Source organism: Sarcophilus harrisii, chromosome 5, assembly GCF_902635505.1.
Source record: "Sarcophilus harrisii chromosome 5, mSarHar1.11, whole genome shotgun sequence".
NCBI lineage: Eukaryota > Metazoa > Chordata > Mammalia > Dasyuromorphia > Dasyuridae > Sarcophilus > Sarcophilus harrisii.
This window is the reverse complement of record NC_045430.1, coordinates 189,685,955-189,709,155: the sequence shown is the minus strand read 5'-3', so window position 1 is coordinate 189,709,155 and position 23,201 is coordinate 189,685,955. Positions and strand designations below refer to the sequence as shown.

General features: G+C 36.3%; 1 protein-coding gene across 7 annotated transcripts in view; it reads left to right on the top strand.

The window, feature by feature from the left end:
* Positions 1 to 9,130: 9,130 nt before the first annotated feature.
* Positions 9,131 to 23,201, top strand: part of BRAF (B-Raf proto-oncogene, serine/threonine kinase) — a 147,053-nt gene continuing 132,982 nt past the window's right edge. For all 7 annotated transcript variants that reach the window (XR_004229708.1, XM_031939208.1, XM_031939207.1 and 4 more), the window contains exon 1: positions 9,131 to 9,277. Coding sequence is in view for 6 of the 7 variants with exons in the window: in XM_031939208.1 (XP_031795068.1) it covers positions 9,140 to 9,277 (138 nt within the window). In the remaining variant the exon portion in view is untranslated. The remainder of the gene's footprint in view (positions 9,278 to 23,201) is intronic.

The following is a 23,201-nucleotide window of genomic DNA, read 5'->3' as shown; positions in this document are numbered from 1 at the left end:
TCAGTTAATAGATTAAAAGTCAGATTCTGCATCTAATTAGAAGGAAAGATAAAGATAAGATTATGATAGCCCCCACCTAACATATCTGATAAGGCTGTTGACTCTGCAAAAATAGAAAATACCAAAGGTTAGATACTTCTTCTGTCACCATTTCTTAAAAAGTATGTGATATAAAAATCACCCAATGGACAAGGGAAAAAAGCCCAGAAACCAAATTATCAGGAAGCATTTGCTCACTTTAGTATCCAATGCATTACTCAAATATTAAGGAGCCACAGTCAGGGTCATACAAGATTTAGCAGCCATTACTATGAAGAAAAAAAGAACGTGGAATATGATATTCCAGGAGGCAAAAAATCTAGGCTTACACTCAAGAATAATTTAGCCAGCAAAGCTGAATATAATCCTACAGAGGGAAAAATGGATCTTTTGAGAAATGGAGGTCTATCAAGCATTCCTGATTAAGACTAGAATTGAGAAGAAAATCTGAAATACAAATGTTAAGAGTCAAGAGAACAATAAAAAGCTAAACATGAGCCAACAATCATATTGGTCCAAATAAAGATAAACTATTTATATTCTAGTTGGTAGGTTGTTCTCAAAAAAAGCCTAAAAGTGACATCATCATTTTAGAACAAGTTAATGAGTCCAACCAATATGAGCTCAGAATGCTCTGCCACAGGTTAGACACAAATAGTTGTGGGGTAGATTGTCTAATTTTGTGCATCTCACAATTTTTTCTGAGCTAATTATTTATATTCTAACATGAGAAAAGAATACATGTATTCTCTTCAGAGCTCTATCATCAGAGATAATAGAGAAGATCCAATTAGACAGAGAACCAGGAAATAGCTTTATTATGTTTTTTTTATCTTAGAGAAAAATAAAAAGGGAAGGGAGGAGAAGGGGAATACATTAGGAAAAAGGGTAAGGCAAAGGAAGGACATGGAAGATTATATCACATAATTGAGGTGTACAAGTAAGAGTCTATACAAACAAGGAAGAAGGAGTAGAGGAGGAAGAACAATCAACAGTCTCATACAAACAGGTCAAAAGAGGAAAGAATACACACAGAGCTGGTTAAAGAAATACATTTCATTCACAGGAAACAGGAGGGAATCGGGAAAGGGAAAGTAATGAATAAGAGGGATGGTAGGTTATAGAAGGATTTATTTTTAAGCAAAACAAATTCTTAAAAAGGGTGATGGGAAACAAAGAGAAGGAAAAATATAAAAGAATAGGATGGAGAGAAATACAATTGTGAAAGTGAATGGGATAGAGTCACTCATAAAATGGAAGAGGATAACAGAATGAATTAGAAAACAAAATTCAACAATATGTTGTTTGCAAGAAACACACTTGAAACAGAAAGATACACATAAAGATAAAATAAAGAGTTGTAGAAAAGTCTATTATGCTTCAATTAAAATACAAAGGTAGGGGTAACAATTATGATCTCAGACAACACAAAAGTGAAAACAGACCCAATTAGAGGAGATAAATAGGGAAGCTGCATTTTGTTGAAAGGCACTGTATAAAATGAATTAATATCAATACTAATATACATGTACCAAATAGCACAACAGCTAAATTCTTAAAGGAAAAATTAAAAGAGCTATAGAGGAAAAAAACACAGTAAAATTATAATAGTGGAAAACTTCAATTTACTCCTCTCAGACCTAGATAAATCTAAAAAACAAAATAAAAATAATAAAAAAAAAAAAGGTCCTGACTAGAATTTTAAAACTTGAATTTGATTGATGTTTTGGAGATTGTTGAATGGGAATTAAAAAGGAATATACACACAAATCAACTAGGTACTGGGGTACAAAAATCTTACAGATAAAAAAGAAAAGCAGAAATATTAAACATACCTTTTACAAACCACAATGCAATAAAAATTATATGCCATAAAGGGACTCTGAAACAAAGATTAAAAGGTAATTGGAGACTAAATCACTTTTTTAAAAAAAAGAACAAATCACATAAACAATAATTTTATTAAAGCTGATAACAATGAGACACAAAAACTTTGGAGGTGGTCAGAGCAGTATTTAGGGTAAAAATTTATTATCTCAATTAATTATGTGAGAAAATGGCAGTAGTACTTAGAAAAATGAAGTTCAGAAAAGAAGCTTAACAAACAGACAGAGGAGAAAGCCATGTTGGAGATGATACAATTTTAAAAGCAATTGAAAATCAATTTGTAAAATAATTCAAATTAGAAAAGATTCTCCCCAAAAGGAAAACATTATACACAGTACCTTTACTCCAAAAAAGAGGACTGAGAAGATGTTATAAAATATCTATCTGTATGTCTTCCTAATCCTTTTGCAATTTTTATAGGAATTATCAACAAATAGCAAAGACATCCTTGATTATAATGTGAGAAAGAAAAAGAAATACTTTTGCATATGATTTTCTACACAGTTAGATAAATACCTCACTTTGAGGTTTAAAGAACATAAAATCATATTATCTATTGTTGACTTTAATGACATATTTGTAGAATAAAATGTTGTTTTAAAAACTGTTTTCAAAGATACCTCTCATATATATATATATATATCTAAATCACAAGAGATCTTATGTAAACTTGGAAAAAACTGTTCTGCCTTATATGAGGAATTTTACATAAAAATATAGTTTTAAGGTGTTCAATAATGTGATGAGGAATGTCTTATGCAAATTATGAACAAAAGAGGGAATCCTTGTTGATGACAAGATTATCTGAATAGTCGAATCTACAGATAATATTGTGTTAAGTACACTGAGCCCTATAAGGAACACTATAAGAATAAGACATACATAATCTTTTTCAAAAGATCAACCTATCATCTCTGGAAAAATCATTGGATTCCAATTAAGTAATTGGAAAAAAATGAATCAATAATTTAAATGACCCAAAAGATAACAGAAAAGATACAGAGCAGATATAATCAAAGCATATTATCAATGGTGGCTTACATTCAAGAAATGGTACAAAAGATATCTCATGGGAAACAATGACATCAAGAACAAGAAAAGAATGGATTGCTGATGTAGTGAGAGCAAGGAAAACAGATGGCCTTTTCAATTATTAAAATGGTGTGATGAGAGGTGAGGGGAGTGGAGGGGAGAAGGAGAGAAAGAGAGAAAATATGAGCATTTATAGTGCTATGTGTCAGGTACTGTGTACCAGGTGCTAGAGAGATACAAATACAAATAAGTAAAACAATTCTTGCCCTCTAGGAGGAGTTTACATTATAACACACACACACACACACACACACACACACACACACACACTATAAAAGTGGGATGAAGAGAAGTGTCAAAGCCTGGTTATGGCAATATAAGTCAAAAATTTATCTGTTAAAGACCATGGTCACCAACTATTTAAAAAAAAGCCTCTGCAATACCAGGTAGATTCTTTAAGGAGGGTTTAACAGAAAAAAAAAAAATGTTCTTTAATAATTGGTAAGGCTTCAACTATAAATTAATATGGTCCCAATGCCTTTTTATGGGACAGTTCATTCATTTTCTGCACAATTCCTTCTTCTGAGATTAGTAGGCTATTTCTTGTCTTTTCAATTTGAATGTTAAATACTTTGTAGGTTTTCATTCATTTCTTTAAAAAATTTCATTGGTCTGGAGAGCAATTTGGAACTATGCTCAAAAAGCTATCAAATTGTACATACCCTTTGACCCAGCAGTGTTACTACTGGGCTTATATCCCAAAGAGATTTTAAAGAAGGAAAAGGGACCTGTATGTCCAAGAATGTTTGTGGCTGTCTCTTTGTAGTGGTCAGAAACTGGAAACTGAGTGGATGCCCATCAATTGGAGAATGGCTGAATAAACTGTGGTATATGAATGTTATGGAATATTATTGTTCTGTAAGAAATGACCTTTCTAAGAAATGATGATTTTCAGAAAGGCCTGGAAAGACTTACATGAACTAATGCTGAGTGAAATGAGCAGGAACAGAAGATCATTATATACTTCAACAATACTATATGAGGATCAATTCTGATGGACGTGGCCCTCTGCAACAATGAGATGAACCAAATCAATTCCAATAGAGCAGTAATGAACTAAATCAGCTACATCCAGCAAAAGAACTCTGGGAGATGACTATGAACCACTACATAGAATTCCTAATCCCTATATTTTTGTCCACCTGCATTTTTGATTTCCTTCACAGGCTAATTCTATACTATTTCAAAGTCTGCTTCTTTTTGTACAGCAAAATAACTGTCTGGACATGTATACATATATTGTATTTAACTTAAACTTTAACATATTTAACATGTACTGGTCAACCTGCCATCTGGGGAAAGGGGAGGGGGGAAGGAGGGAAAAAGTTGGAACAAAAGGATTTGCAACTCTCAATGCTGAAAAATTACCTGTGTATATATCTTGTAAATAAAAAGCTATAATAATTTTAAAAAATTCATTGGCATGAAACTATAAAAAATAATTTTTAAGTTTTCTTAAATTATTTTTATAAATTATGATTTTCCTTTTCTTATTTCTAACATTAATAATTTGTTTTTGCCATCTTATTTTATGGATTAATTTCTCATTAACTAGAAATGTTATGATTGTTGGCTTTCAGCTGCTGTTGGTTCTATTCATAAACATAATAACTTTTTGACCTTGTATTTTAATAATTTCTGCTCTTATTCTAAAAATCATTTCCACTTTTTCTTTAAGTTATTATTCTATTCATACAAACACACTTCTTTAATTGATCTTTTTCTCTCATTATTATAGCAAGTCAGGGCTATATATATAATTTCCCTATAGCTACATAATTATGTTTTAAGTAGATATTGTTTCTATACTTGTTTAGTCATTTTTCAGTCCTGTCTGACTCTTCAAAACCCAATTTGTTGTTTTCTTGGCAAAAATACTGGAATGGTTTACCATTTCCTTTTCTAGTTCATTTTACAAATGAAGAAACTAAGGCAAATAAGTTTAAGTGATTTGTCCAGTGTCACACAGCTAGTGAATATCTGAGGCCATGTTTGAATTTTGGTCTTCTTGACTTCAGGCCCAGCACTCTAACTACTGCCCCAGCTAGCTCCCCCAGGTATTGAATAGCTAAACTTAACTAAAAACAATTAACAAAATTCGAATACTCTGTACTATTATACCTATAAGAACAACAGAGGTGAAGTAAAGGAAAGGACATACAAGTCCATCTTACTAGGAAATATACATTTTTATGTATCTAATGTATCTAAAATCTATAGAGTAATTACCTCTAACCCAGAGTTAGAAGGGACTACAGGAATATGAAACCTCTCTACAAAATCTTTGAACAGGAAAGATCACAGACTTGAAGACCTCCACTGACAGGGAACCCTTACCTCCAGGGCCAACCTACTCATTTCTGAATAGCTATAACTTTTAAGGACTTCTTCCTTATATTAAGCCAAAATTTGTCTCTTTGCTACTTTCAGGCATTGCTTCTAATTTTGGCCTCTTCACCAAGTAAAACAAATTTAATCTCTCTTACGCAAAATGGCCTTTCAAATGCCTGAAGTCAGTTCTCCTGTTTCTCAGGAATTTTCTTTTCTCTGTTAGAAGTAGCCCTAGCTTCTCAAATTGAGTCTCATATGACATGGACTCAAGACCCTTTACCGTTACAGCTGCCAGAGGTGCTTTTTCTCGAAATTATCAGTGTATTTCTTAAAGTGCTTAGAATGGAATATAATATTCTAAATGTGGATTAAATAGGGCAGAGTATAGCAGGGTCCTCAAACTTTTTAAATAAGGGGCCAGTTCACTGTCCCTCAGACTGTTGGAGGATGGGACCATAGTAAAAACAAAAACTTTTGTTTTGTGGGCCTTTAAATAAACTCCATAGCCCTAGCTGAGGGGGATAATCATCCTCAGCTCCTGCATCTGGCCCACAGGCGGTAGTTTGAGGACCCCTGATATAGTGAGACTATCACTTGTTTTCTATGATTGCTATGCTGGACCTGAAATCAGGAAGACCTGAGTTCAAATATGACCTCAGACACTTACTAGCTATGTGATCTTGAACAACTCACTTGTTTGCCTTAGTTTCCTCACATGTAAAATAGGGACAATAGCAACCACCTCCTAGGGTTTTGTAAGGATCAAATGGAACTGTAAAGCACTCAGCATAGTATAGGTCATATAGTAGGCAATATATAAATGTTAGCTATTAGTTAAATTATCTATTTATGCTATTATATCACACTTTATATTGAGCTTGCAATCTACTGAAACCCTCAGATCTTTTTCAGATTGCTCTCTATAGCTTTTCCAATTTGTAAATGTGAAGTTGATTTTCTGATCTCAAATATAAAACTTGGCATTTATCCTGATTAAATGTTATCTTATTTCATTTGATAAAGAATTCTGTAATTTTTTGGTTTGCCGTATAATGTGTTATCTTGTCAAGCTTTTTGATATCTGCAAATTTGATAAGCATATCTTTAATCAAGTTATTAATAAAAATGTTAATACAGCCAACCACAAATTCCTGTGGTGCTTCACTGCAGCCTATTCTTTGGGTCTGACCATTCCACTACTCTTGAGTTCACCTACCTGTACTATAATTTAGCCCACATGCTAACAGCTTGACCCTGGGCCTCCTTGTCCTTATGTGTAAAATGAATGAACTGGACTAGATGGACTTGGAAATATTTTGCTGCTCTATAATTCTGAGAGGTACCTACATCAGTATTATTGAGGGCTAAGCTTTGAAAGCTAAGTCAAGATATTTGTATCAAAAGTGTGGGAAGATGATTGCATTTTTCAATCATATTGTGACTACCTACACCTTCTAGTTGTGTGACCCTCGACAAGTCACTTAGTCTGTTTTTGGAAATGGAGATAATCTTTCTCCTATTTATCTTACAAGGGAAAGTGTTTTATAAATATTTTATTATTGTTATATAAATGACCAAGTTACTAATATTCAATAAATATTTATTGAGTATCTCTGAAGCATAAGGAGTTAGATGCCTAGGGACATTCAAATATCACATGATCCTTGCACTTAAAAACCTACCATTCTCCTTTCCTCTCCTTTCTTTCAAATTCCTGGATTTTAAGCACTGAAAAAGTTTTATTTCCTTAACTCAAACAAAGTCAAGTAATAAAATTCCATGTTAAATTACTTTTCAAATGGATTTTACCTTTTTTTTTCTGTATCTACATTTGGAGCACTCCCTCTCCCTCCTCTCCCTCCCCCCTCTCCCCCTCCGTCTGTCTCTCTCTTTCTCTATCTCAAGTCTTACATTGCCAATTGCTGAATATCCTGCCTTTGATACGCTGTGACCTTCATCAAGTAATTAAACTGCCTGGCCCTGAGTTTCTTCATCTGTAAAATAAACAAATTGGACTAGATGGCCTAAGCTTCCTTCCACTTCTACACCTGATCTCCCCCTGGATGTCATAAAGTTCTTTCAAAATTACCATGTCCAGAACATAATTCATTACCTTTTGTCCTCCTTCAAGCTGACCCCTCTTCATTGATCATATGACATTGGGCAAGTTGCTTAATTTCCCTCTACATCAGTTTCCTCAACTGTCAAATGGAGACAATAATAGCACCTACTTCTCACCAAAGAAATACTTAGGCAATATAAATGCTTATTACTGTCTGTAAATTCCTATATTTGGTGATTAAAACTCTTCACAATCTGATTCCAGCTTACCTTTTTAGACTTTCTTCACGTGACTTCCCCTTCACCTACTAGTATTCAGCCAAACTGGCGCATTTGCTGTTAATCAAATTCAGCATTCTATCTCCCAACCTGTCTGGGTAAATAGCCTATCTACATCTGGAATGCATTCCATCACCATGACTTCTAATAATCTCTAGCTAATTTCTTAGATTTTATTCATTTAGTCCAAAATTTTAACTTGTCCAGTTAGGGATCCGAACATCCTATTTCTAAGCACTACCTACCTCCTTAAACTATCTTATATTTATTTATTTGTTTAAGTAAGTTCTCTTCCAGAGAATTTATCTAAGCTCTTTAAAGACCAGGGACTACTACATTTTTGTCTCTACTTCGAGGGCCTAGCACAGTAAGTTGTACATAGTTATCAATAAATGCTTTCTAAATGGACTTTTTTGAATGTATTCTGACTCTAACAGTAGTTTTAAACTATAATGGCTTCTTCATATCTATACTCAATGAAGGAAAAGAAATGCCTAAGAAATTTCCATCAGAAATATTCTCAGTTTTTTGTAGCGTCAATTACAGTAAAACTCTCCAGTTTGGAACACGTCCTCCCTTCTAGCTGCTGGATAGGTGACCCTGGACTATGTAACAAAATCTCTGTGCGATAAAAGTCTTCTCAAACCAGGCTTGTGACCTACTTAACAGGTCAAATCTCTTTACGAAGAGCTACAAAATAACGCTCCACTTCTTTGGTGGGTCGAGGATTTGTTTGTATGCGATACTGCTTGATATAAACATACTTGTAACCTGGGGATGGGGCAAGTTTTTGATTTTTTTGGCAAACGTTTCGCATAGCCTCACTATGCCGGCTTCTAAATTCCAAGCGGATTATTAGCCCAGTGACCCCAGTAGACGTCCCTCCTCTTGCCCCTCTCTTCACCCCCCGAAACCCCATCCGCGCATCAGAACCGCATTCTCACACTCCCCAGGACGGGAGGCCACAGAAAAAGGGGAGCCGCCGAAAGGGGATGCGGAGCGGCAGGGATGCCGCAGCCTCCCACGGCAGGTCGACCCTTCGCTTGGGGGGGGGGAGGAGGGGGGGCAGCGCACGGGCAGAAGTGGGCGTGACCGAGGCCTCCCGTGACGACATTGGGAGGGGTTCCCGAGTGACGCCACGCAGCTCCCCGCCGGTGACGTCACGCCGGTGACGCCACGGCCGGCGCTCTCACCTCCTCCCCCGCCCCACTCCGGGCTCCCTTCCTTTTCACATTCCCTTCCCTTTGCCATCTCGGCTTCCCTCTCCCGCCTTTGAGGACGCGCGCGCGCCGGCGCGCGCTCCAACACACACTCACACACAGACACACACGAGTCACACGCATTCGCTCCCCCTCAGGCCACGCCCCCGCCCTCCTCCCCCTCCTCCTCCGTTACCCCTCCTCCTCCCCGCCCAGCCGCGGTCGCTCGGGCTCCAGCTCTTGGTTACAAGATGGCGGCGCTGAGCGGCGGCGGCGGCGGCGGCGGCGGCGGCGGCGCGGAGCAGGGCCCCGCTCTGTTCAACGGGGACATGGATCCCGAGACTGGCGCCGGCTCGGCATCCTCCGCCGAGCCGGCCATCCCCGAGGAGGTGAGTAAAAGAGACCTGCCGGGCTGCCGGGCGGGCGGGCGCCGGCCTCCCCCCGTTTCGACCGCAGATTTTTGGGGGAAGGGGCGCTAATGAAGGTGGCCCCTCATCTGCTCCCCCCCACCGGGGATGATGGGAGACCCCCCCCCTTAGACGCGCACGCGCAGCCCTCCAACACGTAAACACCCGGGGGCCCCCCCCCGGGGACAGCGCTCCTCTTGGCCCCGGCTCGGGAAAGGGGTATGTGGGGGGCAGCTGAAGTTGAGAAGGAAGAATAGAGCCCAGATTTGGCCCTAGAAGGTCACGACCCGTCGCGATCCCCAGACCTACGTTTTCCTTACCCTCCACCCGGGATGTGTTGGGTCGGGGATGTTGCAAAGGGGGAGACCCCCCCTCCCCGCCCGCTCGAGTGGCCTGTGTCTGCGAGGGCATGTGGACGTGGGTGGGGGTGGTGAGGAGGAGGATGGGGGCCTTCTCCAGCCCAGGCTGCCCTCTTCTCTCTTCCCCCTGCCTCCTAGAGTGTTTGGAGATTGTTTCCCAGCCAACGAAGACCGGGTTTTCTGTTTTCCCCTTTTGCTGACAGTCCCTGAAGCCCAAGGATCCTTCTGTCCTCCCATGTCGGACCCCCGCCTCTTATTTTTGTAAACACCCTGTCACTGACATCCTTACTCCACTCTCCCCCTCCTCCCCCAGGGTCATGACCTCTCCCCCCAGCCCCCTTCCACCTCTCTTCGGTTGTGCTCCGATGGCCACTCTGGGCTTTTTCTTCTGCCAAATCCCCACTGAGGCTTCATACTTCGTTCTTTGCCTCTCTCACATTCTAGGCTACCTCCTTATTTTCTCAAATTTCTTTGGACAGCTCTGACTATTGTCTCTAAAGTTATTGAGATCCCACAAAGTTTCCGTAGTACTAACCCTCTACGTCCCCATGTTAAACGATTTTCCACAATTGAATCCTGTCTATTATTTCACATCTCCCCATCCCATCCTTAATATTTCTTTCTTTTCTTTCTAAAGTTTTCATTTCAGTCTTCTCTCTCTCCTGAATTTCCCACTCTTGGCTTTTTTAATTAGAATTAATCTTGTCATATTCTCAAATTGTAATTATTATTTTGTTGTAATTTATTATATGTTATAAATAAGGTAATCCCTGATAGATAACTTGTTTTACAATGCTTAATTGGCAGTAAGTTTAGGCTATTGATTTTGTTCCTCTCCTTACTTTAATAACTTCTTGCTTTTCCTTCCTCAAAACTTCTTTTCAAGGCTGTTTTTAATGCTCTATTGCTTTACCTTGAAATTCATATGATCTATTTTCATCCATTATCTGATTGGTGACCGACCATTCTGTTTTCGAACTTTCCTATCTTGAAGTTGAAGTTGATATTGTTGTTGCCCAAAATATTACCATTCCTATCCTATCATCCAGTCTAAATCTCTCCTGGCAATATTACACCTATTTTCAGTAACCACTTCTATTGAGGTCCCCGTTTCTGTTCAACTTAATTTCTTATGATATTCCTTTTAATTTCTTCTACTTTCTTTTCATCTATAAAACTCTTACCCATTCCTCATTTCAGCTTCTACTTTCATGTTTCACTTGTCCCAGTTTTCATTCATTCTGTTTGGTTTCCTGCTTTTGCTCCTTGGTGAAGCTTCCTCTTATCTTCCTCACACCTCCACATTCCTTCTTATTTATAAACAGCTTTGTTCTGTTGACATGGAAATGTATTTTTAGGAGACATTGTTTTTAGTGGTTTAATACTAGGGGCTAGCAGTCTATTTTTTCCCTTAAGTTGGATGTCTTTGTCTGTTGGCACAGGTGCTTCCAGGTTAACATTCCTTGTGATTGTATGGTACCCTTACTTCAAAGTTATTAAGCTAGAAAGATAGATTATACAAATAAACAAAGACTTCTTATGAAATTAAGGAGCCCCAAACATTTGATCACAATATTGTTATTATCCGCAGTCTTTTTTAATGTTACTAATATCAGATCAATTAACTTGTTCAGGGTGTTACCTTAATAGACTATCTGATTTTAAGCCTAATTTTTATGATTGAGTTCATTCTCCAAATCCCTGAAAAATTTATGGTTTTTTTTTTCTTTTTCTATTGTAGAATCACTCATGGAGAAGTAGTTTTTCAGTGTTTTTGGACCTTGGGATTCAGTTGTTGTGGATTGGAAATGATGTGGAATTTGTTCCCTTTATTATAAATGTTCTGAATACTATAACTTTTGAATATACAGTAGTTGTCAGCATTGAAAAAGGTAATTTCCCCTAAAGTAAATGCCTTTTCTGTCAAAATTAATATTAGTAAATAATGAAAACTGAAATGCACTGGAGTCCAGTTGAGAACCTAGCTAGCCTATTATTTTATGAATTGTAATCAGAACAGATTCAGCAAAGAAAAATGTTCCTTGTATGTAATGAAGTTTTTTTATATTGAGGAGAAATAAAGAATAAACAAATTTCAAGTATTCTCTTTGTAAATATAATTTGACATATTGAGTTTTGAACAGAAAGTAATTCAGATTTATAGGCGGTATCCAAAGTATATCTTTTTTTAGAAGAACTACTGGACCAGTATGCTTTGTTAGCTTATGTTAGCAATCCAGTTGGCTCTTGATATGAGATATTTACTTTAGAACCTTCCTACTGTTTAGTCCCAAAGTTAATTTCACCCCACCTGCCTTGGTATTGAGATTACCAGTTGTGTAATATCAGCATATACATGTTATTTTTATTGTTCTCCTAAATCATCTTTCATCTTCAATAAATACTTATTAAAATAGTGCTTACTATGTGTTGGAGGATAAGAAGCCCAAAACAAAACAGACTCTACCCTAAAAAGCTTATGTTCTCTTGGGAGGGAGGGGGATATGTAAATAGTAAAGTCTGTTAAAAAATATATACACGTAAATACAAACTAATTTCAGGGAGGTGGAGCACTGACTTCTGGGAAAAATCAGGAAAGACCTCTTGTAGGAAGTGGCAGTTGAGCTGAGCCTGACCACAATGAGGGTTTCTAAGATATGGGGAGGGAGACGATGTTGTTTTCAGCAACAGAAATATGATTTTTGGCTAGAACATAGAGTATTCAAGAGGGAGTGATGTCAAATCAATGTGGAAAAAAAGAGTTCTTAGATCCAGCAGTGAAAGATTTTAAATGCCACACAGGTGAATTTGTGTTTTATCCTCACTGATGTGGAATCAAGTGAAGTTTTAAAATAGGCATGTGCAAAGTTGTCAGAGTTAGATGGTAGCTATGTAAAAGATGGGAAAGCCAGCAAGGAGGCAGTTGCTTGCAATGGTTTAGATGTGAGGTGATTAGAGTTTGAACTAGAATAGGGATTGTAGGAAAGAGTCATGCATAATTCCAAGATTGGAAATCTGGCCTATATGGGAAAAGGGTAAATTTAGGGTATAAGAAATGAATTCTGCTGTGGGCAGGTTGAGTTGAAGACACCAAAAGAGCAGATATTCTTAGGCAGTGAAGTAACTTAAGTTAATAAATTCTTTGGGTATGAATTCTTTTTGTAGGGGAAGAGGCTTCTATTAAAACAAATAAACATAAATCATAAATAAAATGACTGAATGGCAGTGTTCCTTTTATGCCTTGCATTTATACAAGGAAAAAAATTACTTTTTGACCAGATATTTGCATAAAGTTTTTGAATTTTGTATCCTAAAACTCCCCTTTTTATGTTCTTTCTCCCCTATTCTATATTAATCACCTCACTGTTCTCTACTTCCCTTTTCTGTATCACAATATCAAAGGAACTAACATCAAACTTACTACATTTGTTGTCTTCAGAGTTTTCAGAATTCTTTTTTATGACCATTCCCTCTATTCACTGGGAACAGTAGTTCCCTAAAGATTCTCAGTGCTGGCTCTATATTTATTTATTTTTATTTTGGTGATGAGTGCATATCAAAACATGAACATCTGAAAAGAACTTGTAAGGAAAGAATGGACCCTGAAATAAACATTCTACTTGTTTGGCCTCAAAGGGAGCTTACCTCTTTAAGATCTCAGGGGAAGAGAGAGCTGTTTTGGAGAGATGTGATTCTGTCTCCCTTTCCTAAAACCAGAAGGTGATAGCTAGATTCTTTTTCTTGCTTGACATCTATTGTTAGGATTTTCTGGATGTGGGAGGAACTTAGCCTTTTCTCTGTCTTGGAATGTAACTTATTACTTGAGTGCTAATTGAATCCTTTCCTACCTTTCCTAAACTTAATTAACTCTTCCTTCCTTGTCCTAAGTCTTTCAGATATGAATTTTTATCTTCTGAAACATTTAATGATGTTTAAGGTGACATTTAATGTTTTCATGTTCTATAAATTGTGATAATAGTAAAAATATAACATTTTATATAAATTGTTTTTTCCTAGCCTGTGGTAGAGTGGTTGTTGTTTTTCTTATTATGTATTACTGTTTGAGAAGTGAATTTCTATATTTTTGGTGTGAATGGACTCCTTCTCTGTTAGCCTAATATGTATTTAAAGACTTTATGTTGTCTTACCTTTGAGAAAAGTGATGACTTAAAAGTGAGTAGTTTGCTTATAACTTCTTTGATAGGATTATCATCATATAAATGCAGTCTATCTGAATGTCAATAGTTTTAAATGAGTTATTTCAACCTCTCTCCCTGTCTTGCCTACCATTGGTTTGTTTTGTTAAGTTAGAATCTGTTAGGGGGAAACTTCAGTTCAAAATAAATGAACCTCTTTTAGGAGTCTTAAATAAATCCCTGTGTACTAAAATCAAGTAGTTATTTACATAGTAATAATGTTTTAGATAGCTTAATATTAGTATAGAAACTAATAGTAGTCTCCTTTAGATTTTTGGTGGCTGGATTAATTTTTCTGGGAGGTAGCTTTATTTCCAAAGTCTTTTTGTTTTGTTTTGCTACCAACCTAATTTACTATCATACTTAATTAGCTTGGTCGCCAAAAGAAGCTGTAGTACAGTCTCCACCCTGAAATTAAACAATTATTTTTCTCCCCCTACCCTCTGAGATTATTTTTGGTCACCACCTCCTATTCTAAGATTTATCATTATTATTATTATTATTATTATTATTATTATTACTACTACTATAATTCCTCCCCCACATCAAGATTATGCCTACAGAGTGAAATTGATGCTTAGTTGGTTTCACATTCCATCTTGGTAGGCCCTGGGGATGCCCTGTATGTATACATAGTATGTAAACTACTTTGAACATAATTAGCTGTATATATTCTGGAAGCCTTACAAAAGTAGAGGTGAAACTGACCAAACTTGCATCAGTTTCATTCTTGTAATGTTCTGTCAAATCCTTACAGTACTTTGAGGAAAGATATTATTTTGGAAAAATATATTGGTCTAGAAAAAGCCTCCCTGGTATAACAAAAAAGCAAGAAAGAAGTATGGAAACATGGATATATCCCACATATAACTGAAATTCCTAAATTTGACAATTCTTTCTTTGATTTTCCAGAAGTATGTCTTTTTGAAAGTTTTTTTTTTTAATTTCCATAATAAGTTGTGTTACTGTCTACCTTTTTTATGTCAATCCACAAGTTGTCTTACTTTTAAAAATAGTTTAATGGTGTAAACATATTTGTTTTAAAGGAAACGTTTTAATGGAGATTTTTAAATCAGCTTTAAAGTAGTTAACTTTAAAATAAGGGTAGTGGTTATTGTTTTGAGTTCAAGAATTTATAAAATAGGCCTTCTCCTTATGTCCTAAATAAGCATAAATTCCTTTGGCAAATACTCATAATCTAAGCATTTATTTTTCTTTGAATGTATTTAGTATATTTCACTAGAAATGTTTTAATGCTATTAAAACTTTTATTTTCTATACTGCCAGATAATGAATTTTAACACTTGAATTCTTTGCTTTTAAAATCTATTGCATTTTGAAACCAATAGTGAAATCTGTTAGGTCCAGCTTGAAAACTAAATACAATGGTTAAAATGTCTTGGATAAGTGAGTATAATAAGAGTTTTTTTGAGAATTTGTTACTGTAATTTCTCTTAATTTGAAGTATAAAGGTAAGTTTATAGCCACTCATTATGAAAGCATCTTATAATTTTTTTTTTTTTTTTTTTTTTTGGCTAGTCAATGGGTATTATTCATGGATGTATTGACATTTAAAGGATAATATTTTCAAGTTCAGTTTGTTAATGATTCCACAAACATCTTTCAGTTCAATAAATATTTATTAAACATCTATTTACTAAATGCTAACCACTGTTTTAATCATTGAGGGTATAAAAAAGAAAAAGAGATGGTCCCTGCCCTTCCTAATGAGAGAAAAGAGCACATAAACAGAAGCTGAAAGGAGAGCAGGGAATTGTTGTGAGAAGGGAAAGGGAAAATGTCATTCTATGCAGTGAAAACTAAGCAGAATTGCTGATGGAGAAAGGAATAACTAGGAAAGTTGTGAGCCTTCTTTAGAGAAAAGTTTTGGGAGGAGTTTTGTACATCATCATCCAGCTTTCCTATCCAAAGGGAGATGTAAATGAGAAAAGTGTAGAATATCCAAACCTAATTCATTGTTCATGATGGCAAGATTTCAAATCAATTTATCCTAGGCTGGGTGAAGGCAAAAAACTTATTTTTATTTCCACATTGCTATGTAACTTAAATTTTGATAACTTTAACTTTGAATGGGGAAGAGAGCTGATCAGGAAGCCTTTGAGCACCTACTATGCGTCAGGCACAGTGTTAATCATTGGGACTGTTGTTTGTCCTTCATTCTGGAAGAGTATTGTGACACCAAAAAGGTGATTCCCTGACATCCAAATGAATTGGATTGAAGTGAGTGAGGGTCACCTGCCTCCCTTTCCCTTCCAAAGCCATCCAGTGGCTAGATAATAGATCAGGATGAATGGAGAGGGCCTTTGATGCAATAAGCGATCTTGGCCTTTTTAATAAATCTTCAACAGGTCTCAATTTGAGGCAGCATCCAGTGCTGCCTCAGTGAATTACGCAAAGTAGCAATGAAGGCAAAAAATCTGTTATTTTACCTAGTCCAAAAAAACTCCAAAACAAACCAAAAAAAAAAAAAAGTAAGACGGTCTCTTCTTTCAAGCAGCTTATAGTCTAAGAGGGGAGACAAAACAGACAACTGTGGACAAACAAGCTATATATGGTCTAAGTTGTAAATAAGAGTAGGGAAAGCATTCAGGAAAGTTAGGAAGGACTCCTTGTAGAAGATAGACTATTAGTTGAAACTTGATAGAAGCCAGAGAAAGGAAGGAGTATTCTAATCATAGGGAACAACCAGTGAAAATAGCTAGTCTGGAGTTGGAGTGTCCTGGAAATGTCAGCAAGGAAGCCAATGTCACTGGATCATAAAATATTTGGGAGTAAGCAAGATTTAAGAAAATTGGAAAGTAGGACCAGATTGTGAAAGGTTTGGAATGCCAGAGGATTTTGTATTTGGTCCTGGAAGTGATAGAAAGTCAATGCAATATGTGTGTGTTATGTGTATGAGAGAGAAAGAGACAATATGTGTGTGACACAGATAGACAGGCACATGGTCAGATCTCTGCTTTAGGAAGATTAACTTGACATCTGAGTGAAAGATTGGTTGGAGTATAGAAGGACCAACCCAGTAACTTGTGGCAGTAGTCCAGGTGTGAGGTGAGCAGGGTCTTCACAAGGGTGATGACGGTGTCGTAAGAGAGAAGGAGACATATTTGAGAGATACTGTAAGAGTATATATAGATTAGATATGAGAGTTGAGAAGTAGTAAAGGGCAAGAATAAGAATTAGATTGAGAGCCTGGGTAACAGGGAGAACAGTAATGTGGAAGTTAAGAAAAAGGGAGCTCAAAAAGGTTCAGGATTTTGAGGTAAAGTTAATGAGTTGAGTTTAGATATGGCATACCCAGTTTGAGAATCTGGAAAATTGGGGAACATGTTAGATCTGGAAAAGTAGATATGAGAATCAATAGCATAAACTCTCTTTGTAGTGGCAAGGAATTGGAAATTGAGTGTACGCCGCTCAGTTGGGAGAATGGCTGAATAAGTTATGAGTATATGAATGTGATGGAATATTATTATTCTTTAAGAAATGATGAGCAGGCTGATTTCAGAAAAGCCTAGAAGGACTTAAATGAATTTAGGCTGAGTGAATTGAGCAGAATGAGGAGAATATGGTACATGGTAACCACAAGGTTACTTTAGTAAAGTAATCACAAAATTATGTGATGATTAGCTGTGATGGACTTGGCTATTTTCAACAATGAGGTGATTCAAGATGATTCCAATAGACTTGGGGTGGAAAATGCCAATCACATCCAGAGAGAAAACTATGGAAACTGAATGTGGATAGAAGTATAGTATTTTCACCTTTTTTGTTGTTGTTTGTTTGTTTCTTGTGATTTTTTTTTCCCCTTTTGGTCTGATTTTTTTTCTTGCACAACATGACAAATAGGTAAATGTGTATATGATTATACATATTTAATCTATATCAGATTCTTTGATGTCTTGGGGAGAAGAGAGGTTAGGAAGGGAAGAAGAGAGAAAAATTTGGAATACAAAGACTTACAAAAATGAATGTTGAAAACTACTTTTACATGTATTTGGAAAAATAAAATACTATTGGGGGAAGAAAATATCAATAACATAGAGATGATTATTGAAACTATAGAAACTGATGAGGTTTCTGGTAGAAGAGAAGAGGGCTGAAAATGGATCCCTAAGAAATACCCAATAATGGAAATGACTGGGATGAGATCTAGTAAAGAAGAGTGAAGAGTGGTCAGACAGGTGGAAGAACCAGGATGGAGATCTGTCTTAGAAATCTACCTATAGAGAAAAAGGTAATTGACAGTGTTAAAGGCTGCAGAGCATTCAGGAAGGAAGAAGACTGGGGAAAAAAGGCCATTAGATTGGGCAATTAACAGATCATTAGTAACAGGAAAGATCAGTTTGGTTAAATGATGAAATTGGAAACCAGACTGTAGAAAGTTAAAAAGAGTGAGAAGAAAGGAAGTGGAGGCACCAATTATAGATGTCTTTCTCAAGGATTTTAGCCACAAATGAGAGAAAAAACATGAAGTGATGACTAGTGGAGATAGATAAGTCAAGTGAGAGTTTTTGAAAGGATAGGGGAGCTGTTTTAGGCACAGTGAAGATATTTGTTCTCATTCACCATGATTTCCTCAACTTCCCCTAGCCGCCATAAACCTAGACTCTACACATAAATAACATGTTTGTCTATAGTGAATGCATAGTAATCCAACCATGACCAGACTAGGTACTAGAATAGAGTCTTATGGATATCTTATTAAAGCATAGAGAAACACCGAGGGAGAGAGCATCATCATTAAGGGCAAAGGAGGAGAAAGTGTTTAGAAAGAAGGGGCAGTATACTGACAATGCATAAACTACTGAGAGCTACAAAGGAAAGAGTGCTAACTTAAAATCATTTAATCCAGCTTTTAAGAGATCCCCGATAACATTGGAAAGAATTATTTTAAACATGTTAGATTTGGAATTCAACTTTCAAGGAGATAATGAAATAAAGATCATGAATAAAGTCAACTTTTTTGGTTTTGAAAGGAAGAAATTAAAGGATGATAGTTTTAGAGGGTAACAACCATAAATGAAGTTGTTTGTTTGTTTTTTTAAATTTTGTTTTAAGATAGATATTACAATGTTTACAGTCTGGAACATTAGGTAAAGGGAGACTTGAAGGTGACAGGGTTCGTACTATAAAGAGATGAGTGAGGGATCAAGGGAAGGGCATGAGTAGAGAACTTGCCTTTGACAAGGAAAAAGATCATCCCTTCAATCAATCAAAGCAGATGTGAGCAAAAGAAAAGATCGGTTTTTAAGTGTGGAGTTGGGATTAAGAACAGTTCAGGATGGATTCTCTTGTTAAGTGAAAACCAAATCCTCTGTTGAGAAGAAGTATAGAGGATTCCTGTATTAGAACCCAAACTAATTATGCTCCTGATGCACTTTAAAAGCTTCAGTGACTCTCCTTTGTCTCTAGGATCAAATCTGAATTAATTCTGACATTTCAAAACCTTCTGTGGTCTTGCTTCCAGCCTGTTTTCCAGGCCAATTACCCAATAGTCACCCTCATACATTATACACTCTAGTCACACTGACCCAGTGGCTATTCCCCTATATGGCATTCATCTTCTTTCTCCATACCTTTACACAGGTTGACCACGAGGTCTTTCCCTCATTACTTCCTCTTAAAAGCATTTAAAAGCTCTCTTTGATTCCTCCCAGTTGTTAGTGCCTCCTAACACTTGAATCACTTCATTGTTTTGTGTAATATCTTACATTTATTTCTAAGTGATTATGTTGTATCCCCTCAGTAAGAATGGAAGGCAGGGACTGTTGCATTTTTGTATTTGTATCCCTAGCATGAATCACAGTGCTAAGCGTGTGTTAATAAATACTTATTGGTGATCTGCTTTAGGGTTAATTATTTATATTCCAGATGATACATAAATCTATTTGCTCTTAAACTTACCCTTTGTTTGGATGTAAAAACAACTAAATCTTGGAATCACAGTGTAACTCAAGATTTAATAGCAACGGGGCAGCTAGGTGGTGTGGTGGATAGAGTGCCAGACCTGAGTTCAGATACTTAGTACTCCCTACCTGTATGACCCTGGGCAAGTCCCTTAACCCCAATTGCCTCAGCAAAAATAAATAAATAAATAAAAGATTTAATCGCAAAATTCCACTGTTGAAACACTGAATGCTTTTCTCTGGTATCTCATAATCACTTTTTCTCCCATGTTACATTCATCAGGAAACCAGACTATTGTGGCATGTCATATACCTTATGTTTTTGAGAATAAAATTTTTAGCAATTCAGAAAACAAGCATTTATTTGTTTCTTTATACAAAACACTGTGCTATATGCTAAGTGATAAAAAAATTTAAGTCAGATATGGGCTCACTTATGAATAGAGAAATATGGCACATAGATATTCAGAATAATTTGTGTATATTGTGAATTAGAAAATTGCAAGTGTGGATCCTAGTTTAAGAATCCTGTTCTGTTTTATACTTGACAGATCCAATTTTTTAATACTTGAAACAACAGGAATCTTACTACCTCCTGACACAGCATAATTAATATTAAATGTTAGTTTTGTGAATTTTCTCCTTGTAATTTTCATGATCTGGATCAACATGGGAAATTTTTTTTCCCCTTTTGTTTGTAAAAGCACTTTAGCTATTTAAAGATATTTATCAGATAGTATTCCTTCAATTTTCTCTTCTTCAGGAAATAAACTACCTAGTTTTTAAAATAATACATCAGATGATGCTGATTTCCAGCCCATCACTATTTCAGTTTTTGGTGTCTGAATGTTCTGTCATTTGTCAGTGTCCCTTTTAAAATAAGATGTCTACAATTACCGGTTGTCATCTCATCAGCTCAGGGAATTGTAGGATTGTTATTTGACAAAAGCTTGGCACTATCTTTGTATTATTGTAGTCTAAGATTATATTCACTTTTTTTTTAACAGTCTACTAAAATTTTCTAGTTTGTATTAGTTGAATTTATTTTAATTGCATAAATATTTATTAAACAGCTACAACATGAAAAGTACTGTGCCAGGCTCTGGAGATAGTATAGAAACAAGAGTTCCTGCCCCCAAGGAGCTTGCACTTCACTGGTTAGTGCTTATATCTTAGCATATCTGTAAATATAAAATATATGTCAAATAAATACAAAGTAAGCAGGGAGGGAGAAAAACCATTGGAGAGGTTCAGGAAGGGGCTCCTATATGAGGTGAACCCTCATTAGAACTTCAAAGGAAGCTGAGAGATTTTTAGAAGTTGTAGTGAGGAGGGAAGGGACTACTTCCAGACATCTCCTGTTAGGACATTTAGTGTGATTCTAAATTTATCTCTTTGAAAATATTAGAGAAGGTAGATACATGCAGTGTTATAGGGAATAACAAGTAAGCCTGTTTATCTGGACCCTCGTATGTGAATGGCAGTGATCAGGCTGGAAAAATAAGTTGGGTCCAGGTTACGGTGCCTTTTCAATTCCAGGTTGAATACTAAAGTTTCTTGAACAGGAAAATGATATGCTCATACTTAATTGGCTTTGGCACCTGTGTAGAGGACGGATTAGAGAAGAGAGAGATTCTAAGCAGGGAGACTTAACTTTCTAATAGAAAAGTTGACAGGCCCATAGATTGTGCTATTGCATAACATGAGTGGAAGAAGACCTTCAAGGCTGTCTAGTTTAATCTATTCCTAGAAATGAATCCCTGAGCTAATTTGGAGCAGAGTCAAAATGGTGGAATAAAGGCCAGGACTTATCTGAGTTCTCCCAATTCCCCCTCCACACAATGTTAAAATGCCTCAGAATGGTATGAAACAGTTTTGTAGTCCAAAACCATTTAGAAGTTGGTAGGAAAGGTCTGTTTCATTAGGGTGAAAATGGAGCAGAGTGCACAGTGACTTCTAGAGCTCTCAGCCCACGGATAGTAAAGGGGTCAAGACAATTGGTCAAAAGGAGATAATTTTGCTGACAATGGGATCAGCACTTTTGCATTGCCCATAAACAGTTCTGGGTCATAGTATCAGAGTGTGGAGAATTATTACTAGCAGGAGCAGGGACTGCAGATATAGTGCTAGGATAGAAAAGAGTACTTGTGATCAGATAGAGGATAGAGCACAGGCCAGAAGAGCATTGACTATACCTCTCCTTAGATTGTACTACCTTAGAAGAACTGAAAACTTATAAACTTCTGTTCATCGCTCCCCCCCCCCCCAAACTAACTCTGAAAACAGCAGCTCAAAAAATCTGAATTCCTCTACCCTAGAAGCAGACAGAGCCCAACTTTAACATAAAGTTTAAAAGTCAGAAAGCTGGAAAAAGTTAGCAAATGAAAAAAGAACTGATGGAAAATTACTGTGAATGACAGGGAAGATCAAAACAGACTCAAAAGGACCACATTCAAAGCCTCAAAGAAAAATGTGAATAAATCTCAGTGCCTCTTCCCCTCCCCCCTGAAAAACCGCAGTTCTTAGAAGAGCTCAGAAAGGATTTTAAAAGTCAAATAAGAGAGGTAGAGGAAAAAATGGGGAAAGAATGAGATTGATGTAAAAAAATAACAAACCCATTCAAAAAGAGTCAACAGTTTAGTAAAGGATACTGAAGAAAATATCACCTTAAAAAAGAGAATAGGCCAAATGATAAAAGAGGAACAAAAATATGCTGAAGAGAGAATTCCTTAGTAGAACAGAAATGGGAAAAGATTCCCAAAAAGTCACTGAAGAAAAGAACTCTTTAAAAAATAGTAGAATTTACCAAATGGAAAAGAAAATACAAATATTCCTTAAAAATTAGAATTAGGCAGGTGGAAGTTAATAACTACATGAGACATTGAGAAATAGAAGAAATATTTCATTGGAAAAACACCTGACCTGTGAAATAGATCAAGGAGAGAGAATTTAAGAATTAATGAACTACCTGAAACACATCAATAGGAAAAAAACCACTAGCTGTCATTTTTTCAAAAAATTATCAAGGAAAACTGCCTTGATATCCTCAAACCAGAGGATATAATAGAAATTGAAAGAATCCACTGATCACTTCTTGAAAGACGTCCTAAAACAAAACCACCTAGCAATACTATAGACAAATTCTGGAGCTCTCAGTTCAGGAGAAAATACTGCAAACAATCAGAAAAAAAATTCAGATATGGGGGAGTCATTGTCAGGATAACATAAGACTTAGCAACTTTTACATCAAAGAATTAGAGAGCTTGAGAGTATGATATTCTGCAGGGCAAAGGAGCTAGAATTCGCAGCTATTATTTACCCAACAAAACCAAGTACAATCTTTTGGGGGAGGGGGGATAGATATTTAATGAAACAGAAGACTTTCAAGCATCCTTGATGAAAAGATCAGAGCTAAGTAGAAAATTTG